The sequence below is a fragment of the Stenella coeruleoalba genome, assembly GCF_951394435.1.
Source record: "Stenella coeruleoalba genome assembly, chromosome: 13".
NCBI lineage: Eukaryota > Metazoa > Chordata > Mammalia > Artiodactyla > Delphinidae > Stenella > Stenella coeruleoalba.
Window position 1 is genome coordinate 55,779,251 of NC_137159.1, and position 23,764 is coordinate 55,803,014.

The 23,764-nt window shown below is 39.9% G+C and overlaps 1 protein-coding gene across 8 annotated transcripts in view; it reads right to left on the minus strand.

Annotated features, from left to right (window-relative positions):
- The window catches only part of MTA3 (metastasis associated 1 family member 3), a 164,109-nt gene that overhangs the window by 30,928 nt on the left and 109,417 nt on the right, over positions 1-23,764 (minus strand). For all 8 annotated transcript variants that reach the window (XM_079940382.1, XM_079940381.1, XM_079940379.1 and 5 more), the window contains 3 exons: positions 19,942-20,130; positions 6,298-6,372; positions 4,353-4,411 (listed from right to left, as the gene is read on the minus strand). In XM_079940382.1, the coding sequence (XP_079796508.1) occupies positions 4,353-4,411; positions 6,298-6,372; positions 19,942-20,130 (323 nt within the window). The remainder of the gene's footprint in view (positions 1-4,352; positions 4,412-6,297; positions 6,373-19,941; positions 20,131-23,764) is intronic.

Below are 23,764 nucleotides of genomic sequence, written 5' to 3' on the forward strand. Positions count from 1 at the left end.
TGCAGGGGACACGGGTTTGATCCCTGGTCCGGGAAGATTCCACATGCCGCGGAGCAGCTAAGCCCGTGAGCCACAACTACTGAGCCTGCGCTCTAGAGCTTGCGAGCCACAACTATTGAGCCTGCGTGCCACAACTACTGAGCCCGCGTGCCACAACTACTGAAGCCCACACGCCTAGAGCCCGTGCTTCGCAACAAGAGAAGCCAACGCAATGAGAAGCCCGTGCACCACAACGAAGATTAGCCCCCACTTGCCGCAACTAGAGAAAGCCCGTGTGCAGCAACAAAGACCCAACACAGCCAAAAATGATAAAAATAAATAAATTTTTTTTAAAAATAAGATTTCTTTCTGGCACTGTTACTATAATTCTTAGTTGATGCCCCATCACCACCCCAGAAGAAATCATTTAACCTCTGTGTGCACTGAGGGCCCTATTCTATAAACAGGGCTATTATTTACACTTCAAATCTGTTCCAGCAATGTATTTTGAAGACAAATTGGTTTCAAAGACACATTTTAAACCAGACAGAACGTATTTCTCCTCTTACAGTTTTCAGTTGGAAAAGTACAAAATTAAAAGTGGTGATTCAGAATGACTAAGATTTCCAAGGGTATGTAAAAATATTTCTGATTTTTAAAATCTACTATACATAGAAAGAAGTGGTAGCCCCTTGAAGTCAAATGGCTGATAATGTCAGAAGGCTTTCTCCAAATAGGAACATTTCTGACATTTTACACAGGGCAAAATATATGTGTTAAGAGACCTAATACAAATTTACAGTTGAGCGGCCTGAAAAAAGAATGAGAGTAAACACAACTTTAGTTGTTCAACTGAATCTAGAATGTTATTTGACTGAATAAACCACTGACCTTAATTCTAATAATCACAAAAGGAAAATGAGTGTGCAAAGATGGAATATAGACAGGTGAACCAATTAAAACATGTTTTGCAAAACCAAGTACCTACAGGTTACTTCTCGGGGGACAAATGGTTAATGTCAATGTGACCATTTGAATAAAGACAAACAGTTTTTTTTTAAGTTTTTAAAGCTGCATTATATGAAACTGCCCTTCCTTTATCTAATGCCCAAACCTTTCCTCCCCTCATCTATGCTCCGGATTGCAGCCCTCCTGCCCTCCTGAGAACTTTGTACACTTGATTCTCTTTCCTGGACCCTCCTCATTACCATGGAAACAGATTTCTCCATATTTAAAAAACTCCCCCATTACTCTATCCAAACTCACCCCTCAATGCCAAGAACTCTCTCGACTGCCTTTTCCAGCCAGTTTTCCTGAGAGCTGCTAATCTTCACTGTCTGCAGCCCTTAGCACTCTATTAAAGATTACCATCGACCTCCGTGTTGCTAAATTCCCTGGCTATTTTTCATTAGCATTTGACACCGTTAACCTCTTTCCCTCCTTGAAAGACACTCCTCTCTCAGGTTGTGTGATAACGTACTCACCTGGCTATCCTTTTTCAGCTATCATACTCTATCTGATATATTGAACAGATTTCCTCAAGTCTGGTCCAAGGCTCTTTTCTCTTATTACTCTAAGAAATCTCATGCACAGTTTCAAGCACAATATTATCTGCTGATGAAGCTCAAATACGGACCTCTAGCCCAGAACTGTCTCCTGAGTTTAAGACCAATATATCTGACAGCATATTCAACACCTCTTTTTGGAGAAAACAAACTCAAAATGACCCAACCTGGTTCTCTGCCGCAGCTTCTCATCATGGTGAACAGCACAGCAATCCACCTAGTTAATTGAGCTAGCCAGAAACCTGGGACTCAGCTTGACATCTCCCCTCTATCTCTCCATACAAGTCAATCACCTCTAAGTAGCATACCATTTCCAGGCCACAGCTCCAGGTCAAGCCACTATCATCTTTCTTCTCCAAGAACTTTCATAATTGGTGTTCTTACATCCACTCCCCTGTTTCCCCATACCATTTTCCAAAATGTAGCCGGTAATCTTAAAGTACGTAGAAATTTAATCATGATACTTACTTGTTTACAATCCAATTCCACTGTTTATCAGATGGCTAACTCCTGGCCCTTGCCTACCGTATTGGCCTCCCATGGCTCACCACTCTCTTCATACCAGCCACACTGCCTTTCTCTCACCTCCGTAACTCTGTTCTGCCCCTTCCCATCTCACAATCCCATTGGCCTGGAAAGCCTCCACCACCTGAATGATCCCTCCTCTACAGTTCACTCAAACTTCCTGACAGCATCACCTGAGGGTGGTCCCCAGAACAAACTGTCACACCATCTCTTCTTCATCATCAGAGTACTCAACACACTGGGTGACTAGCTGTTGGGCATCTGTCTCCCCCACAATAGAATGTAGGCTCCAGAAGACAACGTGTCTTCTTAACTGATCTACCTCTAGTAGTGAACAGAGTGCTTTGCATGTATATAGGAGACTGCCAGTCTCAAAAGAATGACAGTATAAAATAATTCTTGGGGATTCTCTGGTGGTCCAGTGGTTAGGACTTTGTGCTTTCACTGCCACGGACCTGGATTTGATCCCTGGTCGGGGAACTAAGATCCCACAAGCCATGTAGCACAGCATCCCCTCCCCCAAAGAACTTAATCTATTATTTGTTTTAAAATAATATTTCAGAGTTAATTGGGAAATTCTTCAAAGAACTCAGATTCTTATCCAACTCAACAGTACAGATTCATAACAGAATTTATTATGAATAATAAATTCATAATAAATAGAATTCATATATTCTATTTATATACATGATTTATATAACATTTTTTAAAAGTATGATTAGAAACTCTGTCTTGATCTTCAAAAGTCATTCACTTGGATCAGGGATTGGCAGAGTAAATGTTTTAAGCTTTGTGGGTATTATAATTTCTGTCGCAACCATTGAGCGCTGTCATTGTAGCACAAAAGCAGACAGAGACAATACATAAATGAATGAACATGGCTGTATTCCATAACACTTTATTTACAAAAACTGGTGGCAGGTCAGATTTGACCCACATACTGGTCTTTGACTTAGTCTTTGACTTAGATCAAGGCTTAGATCAAGACTCCAAAGTCAATGCAAAACAGAATAGCAACAATTATCTGGGTTATTTGCTGAAAACTGGCTTAATGTACTTTTCCTTTGATGTGACAGCACTGCAAAGTATAAGAAAGCTGGTATGCTTGTTTTTGAAAATCTAAGACACATGAATCACAGCAGTGTTTTCTTTGGGGAGTTGTTCTTTTATAGATTAGTCAAATAAAACATATAATTTTCTAAAATATTAGAAACCACTCTGCAGGAAGGACGTTACAGCTCTGAATAAAAATTATGGACCCTGTAAATTACATGTTATCTATCTTGAGATAAAAGATTCATAAGAAATATAACAATTCAGTGTCTATGAGGCCTCCTGTATATAAAAATATATCAAAATTCAGTAAACAAAAGGGGAGGTATAAAACAACTGTACTGAGCTCAAAGAGTGAAAAAGCTCAAATCAGTACACAGAACGCTGTAGTAAATTTCATTTTAATCCCCAAAGAACGTAGGATAGCACTATATACATGGTGCTCAATAAATTTTCCTGAACAAATGAACTGTCAAACTCGTGACCTCAAAAAAAGATAATTCATTTAAAATGTAGCAAATGAAAAGAAAATTGGCATTCATTTTGATATGACAATGATTTCTAAACCAAAAGGACAATAATGATAGAATGCTAGGCATCTGAAACCTATTCATTATTTATCCAATGATTTACAAAGTTTGGTTCTAATTACGTCCCCTAACCCTTTCCCCAAGCAAACAATGTAAAATTCTCAACCAAATAAACGACATACCTCAAAAGGGCAACACACATTACCCAAACAAAATACATTAAACAATACAGAAGTTTCAAAAGTTGCTAGCTTTCTGAAACACATTTGCTTCAAATAATATTTTCATAGGTTAGTTTTCTAACACTTTCCCTGAAGCTTTTTATTAATTTAAATTTTTTTTTTTTTTTTTTTTTGCCACGCTGTGTAGCATGTGGGATCTTAATTCCCGACTAGGGATCGAACATGCACCCCCGTGCAGTGGAGTGTTAACCACTGGACCACCAGGGAAATCCTCCCTGAAGCTTTGATGGCATGTTTCCTCTGGTCCTTTTGTTAGCTGACTTGGGGTTTCCCCCACCAGCCATTTTTCTTTCTAAAAAAGGTCATTTAAGTGGCACTAAAATGGAAAGCAAACAGTGCTTTGTAGTGGAAGAAAATAAGATACGTAAAGAAATTCAAATTTGGCTGAAAATGTTAATATTTTGTTTTGAAGAGAATTAGTACCATGGCAAATATTTTAATAGATTTCCATTACTTACTAAGTTGGGATATACACTTGTTTCAGCTTACTCTCAGCTTCTGCTGCTTTTAGACGTTTCTAATTCAAAAGATAGATAAAATATTTTACACATGATGTCGAATAATTATTACCACTTCACCTGCCTTAAAAAATTCACAAGAAAATAAAACATTAAAGTATACTTCAAAAATTGCCTTTTTAAGATGAGCTTTTCTTTCATGCACGTAAACTGCAATGGTTTGTAAGAAAAAATCACTAGATTCTGAGGTACAGAACTACAAGTATTAAAAACATTTTAGGCACAACTTTTAAAAGTAAAGCAATGAACAACTGTTTCCTATTCCTCCATGAGTAGATAAACAGGACTTATAAGTAACCATTTTTACTTTTCACAGTTTCTATTTATTTCTTTTTTGCCTTTCTCAGAGGGAAAAAAAAATACATAACCTTTGCTTTTAGAAAATTATTCAGAGATGATTAGTTTCCAAAGTCCATGAAAGAGAAGGAGACAGTAACTAATCTAAGTCCAATTAAATAAGCATGTACCCTCAAGTGTTGGGAGACATGCAGTAAACTTTAAAGCTTGGCTGAACTCATGTCGGATTTTTAGGAACCAATTAGGAGCCAAATGCAGGGAAAGGAATGGGGAAAAGATTATAAAATCACATCCAGAGAGTGATCAACACAATAATAAATGCAAATAGGGAAGGAAAATAATGTATGGTAGATACTCAAAATGAAGACAAATCAGAATATAAGACAACCTTCCATTTGCTCAATGAGAAGAAAACAAAAACATTTAAGGAGACAACTTAAAACTTTTAAAGAAGGAGTCCAGATTTTGGGAAATAATTTTTATCCAAATACTTTCAACCATCCTTGATGCCATCATCACCACCATCTATCTTCAGGGACTCTTTTCACTTTGAATAACACAGGTTTTCCAGAGCACATGGTCTTCATGCTACCTAAGTTGTTTGAAGTAAGTATTTGGGGTGGTGGTGGGGTGGTGGTGGGGGAACAACTTTATTAGGAAAGCCAACAGGCGAGAAGATGGCAGACTAATGTCCTAAAGAACCATCTTGCCTGGATTTGGATGCTAGTTTGAAATGAGCACTTTCTGAATTATATATGATGTGATGCTGGGAATTTTTCAACAAGCCATGGGTATTTATTCACTATTCACAACCTCAACAACTCACTATGGTAATTTTTAAAGTGATCTTTAAATTGTATTTTTACAGCATCTAACACTTGCCACTGGGTGATCATATACTTAGGAAAAATAATGTCTGTGTTAAATATACTTGCCCCTTTACCAGTTCTGACATGTTAACTAGAAGAATATAATATACTGACTGAGGTCACTTGAGGAAAATGTACCTTTCCCCCAAAAGTAGTATTACTCAAAACAGGTAAGTGATTACCTCAATTTGGGACATTTGGGGAGAATTTACAAAATAAGTGATTCCCTGCTTTTAGAGATAATTTTGGAAAAAAAAGTTGCGTGCTTTTGTACGAAGTATCAAACTAGTAAAGACTAACTACTACAGTTAAGGTCAAAGACCTTTGTGGGGTATACCCTATACTGTGGGGTATAACCACAAAAATGTCTAGGAGGGTTCAGAAGATCTTTTACATAGTTTAAGTCATTCCTGTCAACTATACTCACAAAGAGATGAAGCACCAGGCACCTACAAGGAAAACAATACCTCTCTATTGGTATCTTTCCCTGTTGTCTGTCCAAAATATTTATCATAATGGAATCTGAAGTAAAGAAAATATCGAGACTAAAATCTTAAAATAATATGTTAAAGATATGAAATCATGTACTTTAAAATGGTCTAGAAAAGATAAAGCAAACAAAACAAATTTAAAACTAAGCATATTGCTAAGAAATATTAATGTATAAATAGAAAGTTCATTTTAATGCAATTGTATTGGTAGCAATATGAAAAAATTACCTGCTGCACATATCTGTCAGTAGTTTTCCACATGTAATAATATTCAATGATGCTAGTCAATGATTTCCAAGGGAGCTGAAAAAAAATTTAACATGATAATGAAAACAAGCTACCGTAGAAACTCTTTTCCTTTAAAACCACTTCTTAAAAATAAGGAGGTAATAATCCACATGGAAGATGCATTCTAGAAGAAATGTTTGAAAAACTGAAATTAATTCTGAGCAAAAGGGTCCCCAAACAAGTTCTATTCAGCTAGAGATGCACATTCCATTTCTCAACTTCCATTCTGTTAAAAATTATAAACCTTACGACTGAAAATATTTCATGACTTACTCAGTTTTTCTCAGGCTATAGGTGGGGTGGAAGTACAATTTTTAGAAATGATATTTTAAAGAATCTGGACTGAGTTCTTCAACTTCCAAAGATGCCACCTACAACTGGGGGTCATTGGTCTCTGGTATAATATTTCTCATCCTTTCCAAAACTGCTCTATTCTGATCTATTTTGTTGTAAATAAAATGAATACCTAAATCTCTGAAAAAGAACATAGCCAAGTGTGGCACATATTAGAAAAATAGGAAGCTTGTCTGCTATGTTCCATAATTATTCAAAATGGCCAAATGAGCCTTTACTTATGAGACCCACGATAAAAGAATATATTTAATATGTCCCTCTGTAAAGGGAGATCTGTTAGTCTTCCAAGATGCAAATCAGGGCAGATCAAACAAAATGACTGATAACATTCGAGTTTTAGCTGTCGTGGCAGATTTTACTGATAGATGACTCAGCACCCTCTGACTCCCAGCTTGCCCTAATGCACCACTGGGTTTAGAGTTAAAATAGTTCTTCCCAGACCCCAGTGCAGCTAAGGGTCTGTTTATGACCCACATGTACAACAACCATGCAATTCCTGTCATCTTCACGTTTAACTCACCTGTTTGGTCTGAAGAGAAAAATAAATGGAGTTTAGAAAAAGGACGTTATTTTAAAACTTAACTGGGTGGCAACTTCAACAAATGTGATCTCCTTACAGGAACAGATCGGCACAGCTGGCATTTGGATTGCAGTTAAAGCAAACATAATTTTCTCCCATTTAACAAGCAATCTAATGGAGCTGAAAGTGTCTGAGGGATGGCGTTAAGGAGCCAACTACAGCAACACCTCACAGGGCATAGTGAGGCATAGTCGCCCAGGGTTTTAAGCAAGCCAAAACCTCTTATCCCCTTAATTATTCTTCTTCTGGGAAATAGGCCCGGGCATGCAATTTACCTGGAAGCCTGAGAAAAGAAAACCAAGTGACCCTGTAACCTGAGCTTCCTCACGAGCCAGAGTTTATCCAAGCCATAAAGTCCTAATCAGCTGGACTCGGCACCAGCACACTCTCATCCAGGAGCAGTGTAGGTCACACTCCTGAGGTAGTATCCTTTCTCCCTCAGCCCTCACTCAGCTTTCATGGGAGTTCCAACCCGTCAACTGAAGAGGAAAAAATCCGAATGTGGCAGATGGCTCCGCATGATGTAGGGGCACCGACTGGAATTATACTGCTGCAGCATTTCAGCCCCAGGCCGGAGTGACTGTGAAGCCCAGTGAAGAAGGGAGATCCTTTTGGAGGGCAGAACGTTAGAGTGGACATCTGGTTTTCTACTTTGAGTTGCAAGAGAGATGGCCAGAGGTACTAATCCATACCCATCCATGGACAATGGTTATTTACTTGTCACAATGATCAGGGACTTGAAAGGAATGAGATTAGAGGACTGGTAACAATGATGCTTATAAAAGAGGTTTGTGGGTCAGACATCTGAGGGTGGGCCTGGCTGTGAGGATATTTGAGCCCCCATGGTCACAAAGGCTCCTCTGCAAAGGAGGTTTTTCACTCGTCTGCTGGATAAGATGATCCCTATGGCTATAAGCCAGTCTCTTTCCCTAGCCACCCAATGACTGCTCAAAGGACACGTAAACAAAATGGACACACCTGTGGATGCCACCACAGGGATGTCCTCTCACCCATTCTGATCTGATTACTCCAACTGTCTAATCTGCAAGGAACAGAGTACACTGGGCCTCCAACATGGAACCATTCCTGGTAACATGTCAGTTAGATTAGACTCTCAGCAGTTACCTGTTTTCATTGAATGGACAATTATTCTAGATATGATTTGCCTTTTCTGTGCTATTGACTAGCAATAGCACACACAGACTTATGAATGACTTACTCCCACAAAACACTTCTTGTAACCCAGGGCCCACAACCTGCAAGAATGAAGGTTTGGGTCACCCCACCAGACTAAGAACTCTGGTCATCTAAGATACGGAGGGGAGAACAGTGTGTGTGTGTGGGTGTGTGTGTGTGTGTGGGTGTGTGTGTGTGTGTGGGTGTGTGGGTGTGTGTGTGTGTGTGTGCTGTTCTATCCTGAATGACAATGAAGGCATCAGGAAGAACGGAAGACTAACGAAGCTATCTGTGTTTTCTTCCTTGCTCAGTGTAATTATTTTCCTTCTGCACCCAATTCCCTTTCTATTTTTTATATAAGGTCTGTTGGTGGTGGTGGTTTTACCTTTATAATTTAATGCAGAAGTTACAAGCTATAAAGACAGGGTTGTGGCTAAAACCAGAAGAGGAATAAACAGCAACCAGAGATGGATGCTGTGACGTTAAATTTAAGCCTCCCCATTTAAGGAAATAGTACCATATTTTCTAATGATTCAGGGATAATTACTATTGTTTTAAAGTTGATGTCTGGAAAGGAAGCATGTAGAGACGGCAAGGATGGATGTTAAGTAGTCAAAGAAGTGGGTGGTGGCATAAACTGTACACCCATTTCCAACCTACTTCCAGCTTACCTTCCTTGAAGCTCTAAATACATTTTCCCCAGATACTCTTGAACAAGGATGCAGACATACAGGCCAGGTTTAGCCAAGCTGACAAATGTGAATGACATTTAGGTACAGGAGTTAGCAACATCAGAATAAGGCTGCATGCAGGGAGACTGGATAGTTCGGCAAGAACAATGGCTGCGATACCACGTTCTTCTGGGGCATGTGTGTTGACTTTTCTGCCATCCATGTTTGACATCATGGATTCCAAGCAGCAGAGGGCATGGGTCTTTCCACTGTTTCTGGAAGTGCAGCATCCAAACCTGGTTCTCTAGTCTTCCCAGAGATTTTACGAGAACCTAATATCCTATATGCCTTTCGGTTTAAATTATAGTGAAATCTGTACTTACCAACTAAGAACCCTGACTAATATAACCAAAGTATCTATCCTTTATTCTAAACTAGATGAGGTTGAGTTTCTCTCACTTATAATCAAAAGTACTCTAATACAAAAATTGGTAAAAAGTGAAGCGTTCTAAGAATAGACCCTAGATACGTGGCACTTACTGACAGAGTCAAGGTAGAACAGAATCATGCAAGATTGCTGAGTAGAGGTAGCAGATGCTGTAGTGGGGCTCCTGCTAGAGCACTGCCATTGTGGGGTTAGATACCGCTCTTGGCTTCACAAGTCCTGTCTGTGAAGCATCGAAACGTGGATCCCTGGCTAACGTCTGTTAGCCTTCTGACAGCCTTTAATAAATTTCTGTCTCCTCATAATAGCTCACTCAAATGGATTCTGTCGTCTCTAATTATGACTTGCTCAGTATCCTTTCCAACTTCCCTCTAGTTCACTTGCTTATGCTACAAAGGCTAGAAATCCAACGTTATGTTTCCAAGACCCCCTTGGATTTATCTCTGCCAATCAGATGTATGTGTATAAGACAAATTCAGAAGTGAATTAAGCAGGCATAGAGTGGATGGTGCACAAGGGATCCATTTTGCTGCAGCAGAAGTAGGAGGCACAAAATTGTTCTAGAGCCAATGACGCTGCTAGAGGTTTCCTGATCTCAAGATCACGGCTAAAGTAGTGTGATCCTGGCCCAGAAGTTAACCCAGCAGCTTCTCAATTTCCATATGGGGCAGAGGTTAAGAGCTCACTTGTGGAACCATTTCTGTGGGACTATTCTGAGGTCCAGCTTGAGCCTACTTCTCCAACCCTATCAATGATTTTAAGCATCTAATTTCTAAAGTTAAATCCCATTCTGTTTAAAACAGCTCCAATATTTTTCTCATCTGCAACTGAAGTCTAAATGATACAACAGCCAGGAAATGCCCTTTGCTAAAAGAGTTTCTATGGCAAAGGACTCACTCCACTGTATGAAGAGGGAAGGACTTTGCTGTTTTGCACTTCGAATTTTTCAGGTTCCTCTGCATATTTCAGGTTCTGTTTAGGATGTAGAAATCCACAAGAGAATGTCATCCCCACTCCAAAGATGAGGAAAGAAACAGATAATTTATAAAACCACACCAACTCTTTAGTCCATCAGAGAGCTAAGATTACAAGACAATCAACTGAACTAAATTCCCAAGTCACTCCAAGGACAGACAGGACTCTAAGTATTTTTACTTTGGCAGAGCATAAAAGAAACAGGTGATGAACAACAAAAAAGTTACCAGATTATTAAAGGTCAACAGTGGGCTAGGACAACTGTTTAGCATCTGTGGAAGCTCTAGACACAAGCGGAATCCAAACACATTTGCCAGAGATCTCTATCAGGTGTCCATCAGAAAGAACTGAGCCAGTGGAGGAGACCTGAGAAATCCATAGGTGGGGGTGGAAATTTGAATGTACACAAAGAAATGAAGAGGGGCAGAAATGGTAAATTTTTAAAAAATAAGTAACAATAAGTAAATAAACATGGGGGGGATTAAACTTTTTAAAAGATCACTGATTGCCTAAAGCAAGAAACATTAATAATGCACTGTGGGGCTTAGAACATGTACAGAAATAAAATGTATGACGACAAAAGCACAAGAATGGGAAGGAAGAACTAGAAGTGTACTGTTTCATGGTTCTTATAATCTATGTGATCTAAGCAGAATTTGATTGAAGGTAAACTGTGGTACATTAAAGATATATATTGTAAACCACTAAACAAAAGTTTAGTTAGTAAGCCACCAGGAGAGATGAAATGAGCATCATAAAAAATTAATCAAGAAAGGGGGTGGGGGGCTTCCCTGGTGGTGCAGTGGTTGAGAGTCTGCCTGCCGATGCAGGTGACACGGGTGCGTGCCCTGGTCCGGGAAGATCCCACATGCCGCGGAGCGGCTGGGCCCGCGAGCCATGGCCGCTGAGCCTGCGCGTCCGGAGCCTGTGCTCCGCAACGGGAGAGGCCACAACAGTGAGAGGCCCGCGTACCGCCAAAAAAAAAAAAGGAAAAAAAAAGAAAGGGGGAAGAGGGGCTTCCCTGGTGACGCAGTGGTTAAGAATCCACCTGCCAAGGCAGGGGACACAAGTTTGAGCCCTGGTCCGGGAAGATCCCACATGCCGCGGAGCAACTAAGCCCGTGTGCCACAACTACTGAGCCTGCGCTCTAGAGCCTGCAAGCCACAACTACTGAGCCTGCCTGCCACAACTACTGAGTCCGCGTGCCACAACTACTGAAGCCCGTATACCTAGAGCCCATGCTCCGCAACGAGAAGCCACTGCAATGAGAAGCCCGCGCACCACAACGAAGAGTAGCCCCTGTGCAGCAATGAAGACGCAACGCAGCCAAAAAAATAAAATAAATAAATTTTTTTAAAAAGTGTGGGGGGAGGAATAAAGGACAATGGGACAAATGGAAAACTCAGGGTAAAATGATGGATTTAAACTGATAATTATATTATTAATAATTATATTAAAGGCAAGTGGTCTAAACACTCTAAGTAAAAGGCAGAGATTGTTAGATTGGTTGGGGGTGAAAAGAAAATTCAACTGTATTCTGTTTACAAAAAGCCCACTTTGGAAATAAATAAAAGTAAAAGGATGGAAACAAAATATACCATGTAAACAATAAATCCGGAGTGGTTATATTAATAGGAGAAAAATTAGACTTTGTCACAAGGTATATTACCCACGGATAAAGAAGCATGATGTGAAGATAAAAAGGTCAAATCATCACAAGAATATAACAATCCTAAATATGTACGTGTCCACCAACAGAGATTCAATATATTTAAAGCAAAAACCTAATACAATTGAAAAGAAAAATAGAAAGATCTACAATTATAAGCTAGAGACTTTTAATACTGCTCTCTCAACAAGTAACACAACAAGTGGGCAGAAAATCAGTAAGGCTCCAGAAGACTTGAACAACATTATCAATAAACTTGACCCAAGTAGCATTTATAGAATATTATACCTAACAGCAAAATATCTGTTCTTTTCAAGAGCACATGGTGCATTCACCAAACCAAACCATATACTACAGTAGAATCAATCAAGTCTTCAGAATGTAAAATTTATGTGTGTGTGTATGTGTGTGTGTATTTAACAAAGTATGTTTTCTGAACACAACAGAATTAAACCAGAATTCATAACCAAAAAATATATGGGGAAAAAACCCTACAAATATGTGGAACTTACTTCTAAATAATCCAAGGATCAAAAAGGAAACCATAAGGAAAAATCAAGGAATGAAAATGAACACACAGCTTATCAACCTTGGTAAGAAGATGAAGCTAAATAAAGCAGTGCACAGAGGGCATCGACACACCCCCTTTCCTCCATCAGATGTTCAGCAGAAAGAATTGGGACAGGGCAAGAAACCTGCCCATTGGTGGTGGTGTGGGTGTGCACAACGGTGATCTGCTGCCACTGGGGACCAGGCCAGAAAACCGCTTCCCAGATCCTTCTCTTAGATCCTTCTCTCATACAAAGCAAAAGTGTCTGCCACTGGAGACGGACTAGAAACCATCCCACCCCCAAGTCCCAGGCAAAGTGCGGTGGCCAGTGGAGAGGGACAGGAAATTTGCTCACATCCAAAAAGCCCTGCTAATAAAAGGCTACACAAAGCAGAGACCGGTTGCCACAAGGGAGCTGGGGGAAGAACAGAACTGCTGTGGGAGCTCCACCGCTGAGACTCAGGCACACAAAGCCTACCAAAGTCTGGGGCAGGAACAGGACAGCTAAGAAACTCCCTGTGCCCTCACCGTGGACTTGCAACACCATACTACCACAGGGGGAAGGGCAAAATGTGGAGACAGGCTCTGCAGTGCAAGGCCTGCTAAGGATGGGACAGGAACACAAGAAAAAGACCCTTCTGCTTTTCAGGCCCTACATTAAGCATAGGTAAGTCTATGAAGTCTGTGGATGTTCAGTTCACCTCCTATTCATCCCACCAGCGAGGGAGGGACCCGCCCCTCAAGACAGTGGAAGGTGCTTAGACATACGACACATGACACTGGAGACAAACTAGATGAGACTGACAGCAGTTTATTAGTCACTTATACTCACGGTCTGGGGGAAGAGGACACTACACACCATGTAGGGCCACACAGGGGTTGTACTTGGGAATAGTGAGCCCAGTAGGGGCTGTGGAAGTGCGGCTTTGCATAACAAGAGGGTGCGGTATGCCCTGGTTCCGGAAGAAGGTTCCCACAGGAGGATGTGATTGGCTTGTGAGAATAATTCTGCCTGCTGGCAAGGGAAGTGAAACCCATTAGGTTCAAGGCTGGGTGGGGGTGTAGGTGAATTAGCCAGGCAGGAAAGGATTTTGCATCTCCGGCAAAAATGGGGAGATTCAGTTAAGCTTTGGGGGCCCTGTGAGGCTCAAAGATATAAAGGTCGTACATGAAATATTAAGCCTTCCAGTACAGTGGTACACTGAAGGTAACCAGAACAACAATGAGATCCAAACCTGGCCAACTAGAGACTATATTAATATACTAAAGGATCTAGTTGAAAAGGCAGACAGTGCACATGAATAGATGGGAAATTTATACAGAGATAAAAAGCATAAAAATAAAATATGACTGTTAGGAAAATATATCCTATTTGAAGAATTCCTTTAACAAGTTTATTGGTATACTGGACATAGCCAAGAAAAGAGTTAGTGCACTAGAAGACAGATCAATACCAATTATACAAACTAACACATAAACAACAAATCTCAGCTCTAGGAGACTCAGTGAACTACAAGTAGAATAATTATAAAGAAAAGCCTGCCAGGGCTTTTGGTTTACTACTACAGGTTCATACTGTAGTAGTAAAACAAAAGTAAAGGGAAAATCTTGAGCACAAAGAAAAAGAAACATCTACATACATAGGAACTTCTCATCAGAAACTACGTAAGCCAGATAGACAGACATCTTTAGAATACTCAAAGAGGAAAAAAATTTTTAGTGAATTCTATAAAGAATGAACTCTCTCTTCAAAGGGGACAGTAAAGTTTTTCGGACAAGGCAGAAGTCATTCTCAGTCAAAAGCTGAATTCATTGTCAGCCAAGAGTATTAACAATAAATGGTTACATGAGAAGCAAAGTTTCAAATTAATGATCTACGCTCCAACCTTAAAAAAATACTAGGAAAAGATAAAAGCACAGAAGCTCAGAGCAAGCTGAAGGAAAGAAACAATAAACATAAAAGCAGAAATCAATGGAATAGAAAACAGAAAAATCAATCAAATCAAAAACTGGTTCTTGGGATTTCCCCGGTGGCGTAGTGGTTAAGAATCCGCTTGCCAACGCAGGGGACACAGGTTCGATCCCTGGTCCGGGAAGGTCTCACATGCCGTGGAGCAACTAGGCCTGTGCGCCACAACTACTGAGCATGTGTGCAACAACTACTGAAGCCCACGCGCCTAGAGCCCGCCCCCCGCAACAAGAGAAGCCCCCGCTCACCACAACTAGAGAAAGCCCACGCGTAGCAACGAAGACCCAATGCAGCCAAAAATTAATTAATTAGTTATTTTTAAAATACTGGTTCTTTGCAAAGGTCAATAAAATTGATAAACCCTTAGCCAGACTAATGAGGAAAAAAGAAAAGCTAAATTACCAGTATCAGGAATATCTGAGGGGATATCACTACAAATCCATCCCACAGAACTTAAAAGTATAATGAGATTATGAACAACTTTATGACAACAAGCTAGACAAAATGGACAGGAAGAGATACGCCAGCAAGAGGAGGACATACCAGCCTTTGTAACCCCACAAAAAATGATAATTAGATAGCTATCAACAAATGAAAATTGCCCTGGGAAGATGCAAGAGCCAAAGAAGAACCTACAGCAACACAGTGCAGCAAAAAATGGAGAATAACTGCACAGAGAGCACACAGAGAGGATCACTGAGGAGACGGACTTCAGCTGAGACATCTGGAAACTGCTAAGAACAACGAAGGGTGGAGGCTATCAGTATAAGCCACACACTGGATACCACTGCAGTCACCAGTGGCCTGCTCTGCAGAGAAGCCTGGCAGCCCTGGTCACTGAGGACCTCAGGAGCACCCCAAGACAGCTGCTGAGGAATCCCTACAGCTTGTACAGTAGAGGACTCTGTAGTGTTTGTTGGAGTGCACCTCAGCAGGCTCCTGTGCAGAAGAAACCGGCAGCTCCTGCCGCCGAGGTAATCAAGAGCCACTGCTGCTGCTGGCCTCCTAGAGAAGGAGACGCTGCTGTACTCCTTCCAGAAGATGTGCACACCCCAGACCCCAGAGCCCTGGCTGCTCGACACGCACTCACTTCACAGGCACCAGATCATATGCTTCAGTCACTCTGTGAGCACACACACTCCACTCCCGGCTCAGGGACTGACCCAAGCATGCCCACACCTCAGGCACCACTGCCACCATGAGGGCACTCCAAGCCAGACCCAGAGCCAAGAGACATCCCCTCGCCGATGACATATGCTGTGGGAGAAAGAGAGGTCAGGAGGTCCCCAGCTGCCTTTGCCATTGAAGACCCCAACAGCCCTCTCTGTTGCAGCAGACACCTGCACCCTTGGCCGTTGCAATCTTTACTGACACTGACCTCGGCTGATAACGCTGAATGTGCACTATGCCAATGGGCCTTCCCAGGAGCTAGAACCAGTGCACCCTACTTGCCTGGTACCCTTGCACCCACCTGCAGGTGAAGGTCTTTCCCCACTAAGACAAGTCTGTAATGTCTGCTCAGTCAAATGCACGGAAATTAACACGAGGTTATGAGAAACATGGAAAATTAAAGAAACATGACACCCGCAAAGGAACACAGTAATTTTCCAGGAACTGATCCCACAGAAATAGAGATCTAGGATTTCCCAAAGAATTCAGAATAATTGTTTTAACGAAGTTGAGTGAGCTACAAGAAAATGCAGATAGAAAACTCAATGAAATTAGGAAAACAATATACAAACAAAACAAGAAGTTCAACAGAGAGAAATCATTTTAGAAAACCCAAACAAATTCTAAAGCTGAAGAATACAATGAATTAAATGAAAAATACAAGGCAGATCATCAACAACAGACTTGATCAAGCAGAAAAATCTGTGAACTCAAAGACAGGTCCTTAGACATTATCCAGTCAGAGGAGGAAAGAATAAACAAAGACTGAAAAGAGTGATTCCAATTGGCAGAAAAAGAAGATCACAGCAGAAATAAATGAAGTAGAAACAAGGAAAACAACAGAAAAGATCTATAGACTAAGAGCCGGTTTTTTGAAAAGATAAACAAAATTGACAAACCACTGGCTATACTAAGAAAAAAGAGAGAAGACTGAAATAAATAAAATCAGAAGTGAAAGAAGAGACATCACAAATGATATCGCAGAAATATAAAAGGATCCTAAGAGACTGCTATGAACAATTACATGCCAACAAATTGGATAATCTAGAAAAAATGGATAAATTCCTAGAAATATATAACCTATCCAGACTGAATCATGAAGAAATAGAAAATGTGAACAGAAGAGTGAATCAGTAATCAAAAACCTTCCAACAAAGAAAAGCCCAGGACAAGATGACTTCACCAAACATTTAAAGAAGAATTAATGACAATGCTTCTCCACATCCTCACCAACGTCTGTTATCTCTCATTTTTAAAAAAAAATAGCCATCCTAAGAGGTATGAGGCAATATCTCATGGTGGTTTTCCCTGATGATTAGTGATGTTGAACACCTTTCTCGTTTGTTTGTTTTGACCACACCACGCAGCATACAGGACCTTAGTTTCCTGACCAGGGATCAAACCCATGACCCCCGCAGTGGAAGCAAGGAGTCTTAACACTGGACCACCAGGGAAGTCCCTTGAACACCTTTTCATGTACCTGCTTTTCACCAATGAGGATGATGTTAGCTGTAGGCTTAGCAGAAATTAACACTGTAAATCAACTATATTTCGATAAAAATAAATAAATAAACAAACAAAACAAAGCCTAAGGATCTCGAAAAACAAACACCCAAAACTACACAAAACACAAACCCTCTGAAGCGTTAGCCTCCTGATGGTCTATCTAAGCTTTTTGACACTGGCGGCCAATACCAAGCTCCAAAATACAACAAACCTAATGTGGACTGGCTCATCAACAAGCATTCTAACCACCTTCAGAAAAACTTGATCACGCCACAGATTGACAAGAATTTTGTTAGATCATGAAGGTAACAAAAAACCATTTAACAGCATTATCGCTGTGATACTCGTTTTCACACCGTTATTTTACCTTCTATGAATGCCAGCCTCTATGTCCAAGTATATTGCACCAAGCTACTGTTCAGAGTTATTTCCTAGTCCTGTATTAAGTGCCCAGGAAGGCTGTCTAAAAGTTTCACAGCTCAGTGTATACCCGTCAATCTGCTGTTCTCTCCCGTTACCATCAGAGGTCCAGATCAAATGCCAGTTAACTCCGTGAAGACACTCCTGAGTTGACTGGCACAACTAACAGTTCCCTTCCCACCACTTCCATAATACTCGTTCTTACTACTGACAGAAGTAATTACATTATATTTTATTTGAGGGCTTATCTTTCAATCTCTTGATCTTCACTATGAATCATTCCCTAAAGTAAGGACCACATTACATTTCTGATGCATGTCTAGTGCACACTTAAGGGCCTGGTATGTTGCAGGTGCTTAATAAACATTTGCTGAATTGAACTGAGTTCAGAATGATGATCAGGACATAAAATGAGCATGTCACACTCAGTGCAGGGAAAACTAGTTTCACTTTAGTATTTCTCATCTTCTACTCTTTTATCAGGCCTGCAGCCTTTGTTCTTTAGGGGGTTTTGTTTTTGCAGTTTCTATTTAGTGGTGTAGCTATATTAGTAGCATTGCACTGCTGTGTTATTCTGACCACCTGAAGCTAAATGCCACCAATGCATTTTAAATTCCCAGCTGCACACCCTGTAAATTGAAACCATGACATATAACAATCTGGGTGTCAGTAAAGTTTTGCCAAAAAAAATACCAGTGACACTAACAACTTTAATTATCATGTTTAGGATTTAGTACATCAACTCATATAGATAAGTAAAATTGTCCTTCAGAAATAATTTTAAAAAGATGCAACAACATAAAAGGCAGGATCCTAGCTCACATTAAATACTTCATAGGCTATAATGAGTCTATTTTCATAATTTTTAAAAAAGAATGGCTGCTGGGACTTCCCTGGTGGTCCAGTGGTTAAGAATCGGCCTTGCAATGCAGGGGATGCTGGTTTGATCCCAGGTCGGGGAATTAAGATCCTGCATGCCATGGGACAACTAAGCCGTGTGCTCTAGAGCCCACTTGCCACAACTAGAGAGCCCATGTGCCAGAACCACTGAGCCTGCATGCTCTAGAGCCCATGCGCTGCAACTACTAAGCCCGTGCGCCACCAGAGAGAAGCCTGTGCACCGCAACAGAGAGCCTGTGTGCCGCAACTAAGATCTCACATGCTGCAACTAAGATCCCATGTACCACAATTAAGACCTGAGGCAGCCAAATAAATAAATGAATAAATAAATAAATATTTTTGAAAAAAAAGAATGGCTGTTATAGATAGCTATTTATGAACTTCTCAAATAGAAATTTCCCCATTTCAAAGAGACTGTAAGGTTAATTAAAGACAGCAATTCCATAAATACAAAGACAAAGGAAGTACATAATAGTAGACAAGATTACCTAGTATTTAAAATGCAAGTAAGATCCTGCATATCATCAAGAAGAGTAAAGATCAAAAACCCATAAAGCAAATTCTTCTGCTCTGCTTGATACAGGTCGTTTCTATAATAGAGGTCTGTATCAAATTCCAGCTCAATGATTGGTAAGATAACTAGAAAAATACCGAAGTTCTAAAAGACAGCAACAAGCTTAAAAAGCAGAGATCGGGGGCTTCCCTGGTGGCACAGTGGTTGAGAGTCCGCCTGCCGATGCAGGGGACATGGGTTCGTGCCCCAGTCCGGGAAGATCCCACATGCCGCGAAACGGCTGGGCCGGAGCCTGTGCTCCGCAACGGGAGAGGCCACAACAGTGAGAGGCCCGTGTACCGCAAAAAAAAAAAAAAAAAGCAGAGATCAGAAATATTTAGTGCAAATGGTTAGAAAAGCTGTGCATATTTTTAACTTGGAACTCAGAGAGAGGTGAAGAGGATTAATTCATATTGCCAAAGTTTATAGCAAGAACTCAGGGCCTCCTGACCCTGGGTCTTACAATTACTGCTCAAGACAAATGTCAATTTCTCCCTCCACAACACTGGCCTGCATTCTACGTTGAGCAGATGAAAATTACTACGTCAGAGGCTTGCTAGATGAATAGTTTAAGATTTGCCAAATTTTTAAAACAGATAAAATATTCCCACCCCAACTTTTATTTAATTCACAATTTTCTACTTACAAAGTCTTGACGTATGTCGTTGAAGTCTTTGCCATATTTTTCCAGTGCCTCTTCAAATAAACTAGCTTCAGAGGCCGACCATTCTTCCATTTCATCTCTGCATAAAACAGGTCCCCCAAGTGGTACTAAGACACTAATTGCACTGCTCAAATCATAGCTGTGCCTATACAACGTATCCATAGCATGAAACTAAAAAAAAAAACAAAGAAAATGGAGAGAAAAGATCAGCCAGAAATGCAAACTTGCTAGATTATTTAAGAACAGAAATATTAAAATGCATGATGCACTTAATTAGCAACAATATACTTAGTATTTACTTTTTTAATAACACAAGAAAAAAATTTAAACAATGGATTTATGCAGTTATTTAAAACACCACGTATTGCTTTTAAGAACATGTTGATTTGTACCTTTTAAGGTTTTTCTTTTCTTTTTTTTTTTAGAAGATGTTGGGGGTAGGAGTTTATTAATTAATTAATTTATTTTTGCTGTGTTGGGTCTTCGTTTCTGTGCGAGGGCTTTCTCTAGTTGTGGCAAGCGGGGGCCACTCTTCATCGTGGTGCACGGGCCTCTCACTATCACGGCCTCTCTTGTCGCGGAGCACAGGCTCCAGACGCGCAGGCTCAGCAGTTGTGGTTCACGGGCCTAGTTGCTCCGCGGCATGTGGGATCCTCCCAGACCAGGACTCGAACCCGTGTCCCCTGCATTAGCAGGCAGATTCTCAACCACTGCGCCACCAGGGAAGCCCTGTATTTTTTTTTAAATGCATTTGTTTGTTACAGCAACCTAACTATGAAGATCTAGGACCTCCAGGAATTAAAATGCGAACCCAGAAAGTTCCATCATCCTTTTGGTTAAAAGTGCCAGAGTCACTTCAGCTATTGTATAAGGTTGGCACAGCCTTCCTTGACAAGGGAAAAATATGTAGACAGAGGATGTATCAGAGTGAGAAAAAATATTCTCAGGTTGGAGCAAGAGAATGATATACTAAGAACAAGAGATGGAGAAAAAACAATGAAACTGAGAATGGTGAAGACAAAATTACACATCCATGTTAAACAAAACAAAACAAACAAAATTATACATCCATGTAAAAACAGTAACTTGGTTGAAACTCTGTAAGACCAAGAATAGATGACCAGGCTTGCTTGGAACAGCTACCTGGGCCAGTGTGGATTTCATATATATTTCAAGGGTGAGTGATTTGAAAGGAGGAAAGATAGATTAGAATAATATAAGTGGCTTTTTTCAGAAGTACCTTGGGTCTAGCTAAAATTTTTAAAAGATCCATTCATAATATGCATGCGTATTTGTATGTGTAGCAGGAAAACTGATGAACAGGACAGTCAGTTGTGTCTGGATAAGCATATAGGTGTGGTACAGATTTGGTTGGTGATCAAATCCTTGCCAAGTGAGAACTAGTTCTGTTTAAACTTTCTAACATGTGAAAGCCAAGTTTTACACCTTTTACACAAAGTATCTTCTGATAATTATTAAAAATTTCATAAATGAGGATAGAGTCACATCTATGTTTCTTAAAAATTTAGCTTATAAATGATCCCAAAATATCTGGTAGGGGACAGTGGACAGTTCCCCACTGGTACAAAAGCATAAAATAAGCTCCAGTATCGACTAACATCTATTAAAGAGAAAAAAATTATTAGCTAAAATACACATTAAAAGTATTTATACTGTGATACATAAAGATGCTGAATATGAATTTGTTGACAGAGCTAAAGGCAGAATTTAGGACATGATTAGGAACAGTAACTAACTGCTTTAACAAGGGATGACATCTCCCCTAAAATAAATCGGATTCCATAAAACAAAAGCAAGTAAGGATTTCATTATCAATTTCCTAGTTATAATCACAGCTAAGACCATACTGACCATGTGCAGTCTTTTGCTATATGCGTCACAGTCATGGAATAATAACTTCAACTTTCAAGTGAATTTCTTCTCACCCTTCTGCAGCAGGGGTTACAAAAATGTTAGAATTGATCTTGATTCTTCCTTTATGCTCTGCAAACTTCAGAATCAACTAAATTCCACGTCTGTAGCTAACCTCTCACTTGACAGATTCAGCAGTTTTAACTGTATGTTACAGTTACACACTCTTAACACCATCCCTGAAACTAAAAAACTATTGTTTCTAGATAACTGATCTATAAAAATGAACAGATCAACAGCATTGAGGGGTCCCTTCAAGTAATAATGTATTTCCATAAACAACTATTTTTAAAACTCCTAAATTTACACTGGATAACTAAAAAAACAAAAGTATTCAAAATCAATAATTATACAAATTAACTGCTGCTGAGATTCCTCAGGAGATACAAGTAATTTTTATATTGAACAGGTGCTCTGAAACCAAAAGTCACAGAATTAAATGAGCTTTTCTCAGCTGTTATTATACCAACCACTCAAAGCGTGAATGGATTTTCAGTCTTTTGTTCATGGTAGATGAATGCAAATGCCTTCCTTATAGGCACTTTTTAAAATGACGATGGGCTGTTATCTAATAAGGCTTTGGTACTTATTATCTAATAAGTACCAAAGTAATATCCTAGCCTCTATAAGTGACTGTAATCAAAATCCCAAGTGATCAGGTTGTTTTTAAAGGTTCTGTTCTTTACAGAGTGTGTTTGTGTTACTGAACACTGAAGTAAGCATTTGCTTTTGAAAACTAGCTCCTGCATTGTGTCACAGATCAAATGGAAAGAGTGGGTCGGACTAAGGCTGACCACAGCTATGAAACCTCCATAGCCCTCACATTTAGACCGCAGCCCAGGGGAGAGTGCAGTAATGATCAGTATGTGTAGAAAATAAACATCCCAGGAGACACAGGTACTGTGGAATGCCTAAGGAATAATCCTGTTAAAAATCAATGGCCAGGTTTACAAAGGAAACCAGAGGATCACATTATTTGCTAGCAGTCCATATTAACTCTGTCTTTCTGACATACATAGAAGCTTCTTCTGAACGAACTTTTGTACAGTCTAATCCAACCACAAAAAGCTAATAAGTAAAACACAAAATATAGTTTCTAAAACAAAAGAGACAACATCCAGTGAAGACTCACAGAAATAAGCTAAGAAAAGACGTAGGAGTTTGACAATGTAACCAACAACTTACAGTTTATCAGTTAAGATAAAAACTCAAAGAGCTAGACATATAAGAGAACATACTGGCTGATTCCATTTTTATGAATTTTGAGAAAAATAACAATTAATTTACGATGAGAGAAGTCAGAATAATGATTACCTCAGAAGAGGGGATCATTGACTGGGAAGAAGCATGAGGGAACCCTGTTCGTCATCTACATCTGGGTGGTGGTTATATGGATGTAGACATATGTAAAAATTTATAAGCTGTGCACCTAAGTGTACTTAATACACTTTATTATATGTATACCTCAATTTAAAATAAGATAAAGAACTTGAAACTGAAAATCCTCCCTCCAGATAAATACTTTGCAAAGATATCATCTTTTCAATAGAGATATAGATACACATAAATCCATTCAAATCTAAATTTTGAAAATCATAAGAACTCAGCACAAGCTGTTCTCTCTGCCAAATAGTGGTGAAGGTGTTGTCACATTTCATCTCATTCAAAACAGATGGAGATGACAAACAGAAGTATTTTAGGAGAAAGAGTGACAATGAAATCTTGGCAGTGGAATTCTTATCTTTTGTTCATTAAGCAGAATCACACTTTGGTAAACTGGACTATTGTTTGGCAAAAATTCACTCCCTCTCCTGGACCTCCAAGGGAGCATATTCTTCCACTCTGCTGAGGCTGGGCCTGGCCATGTGACTTG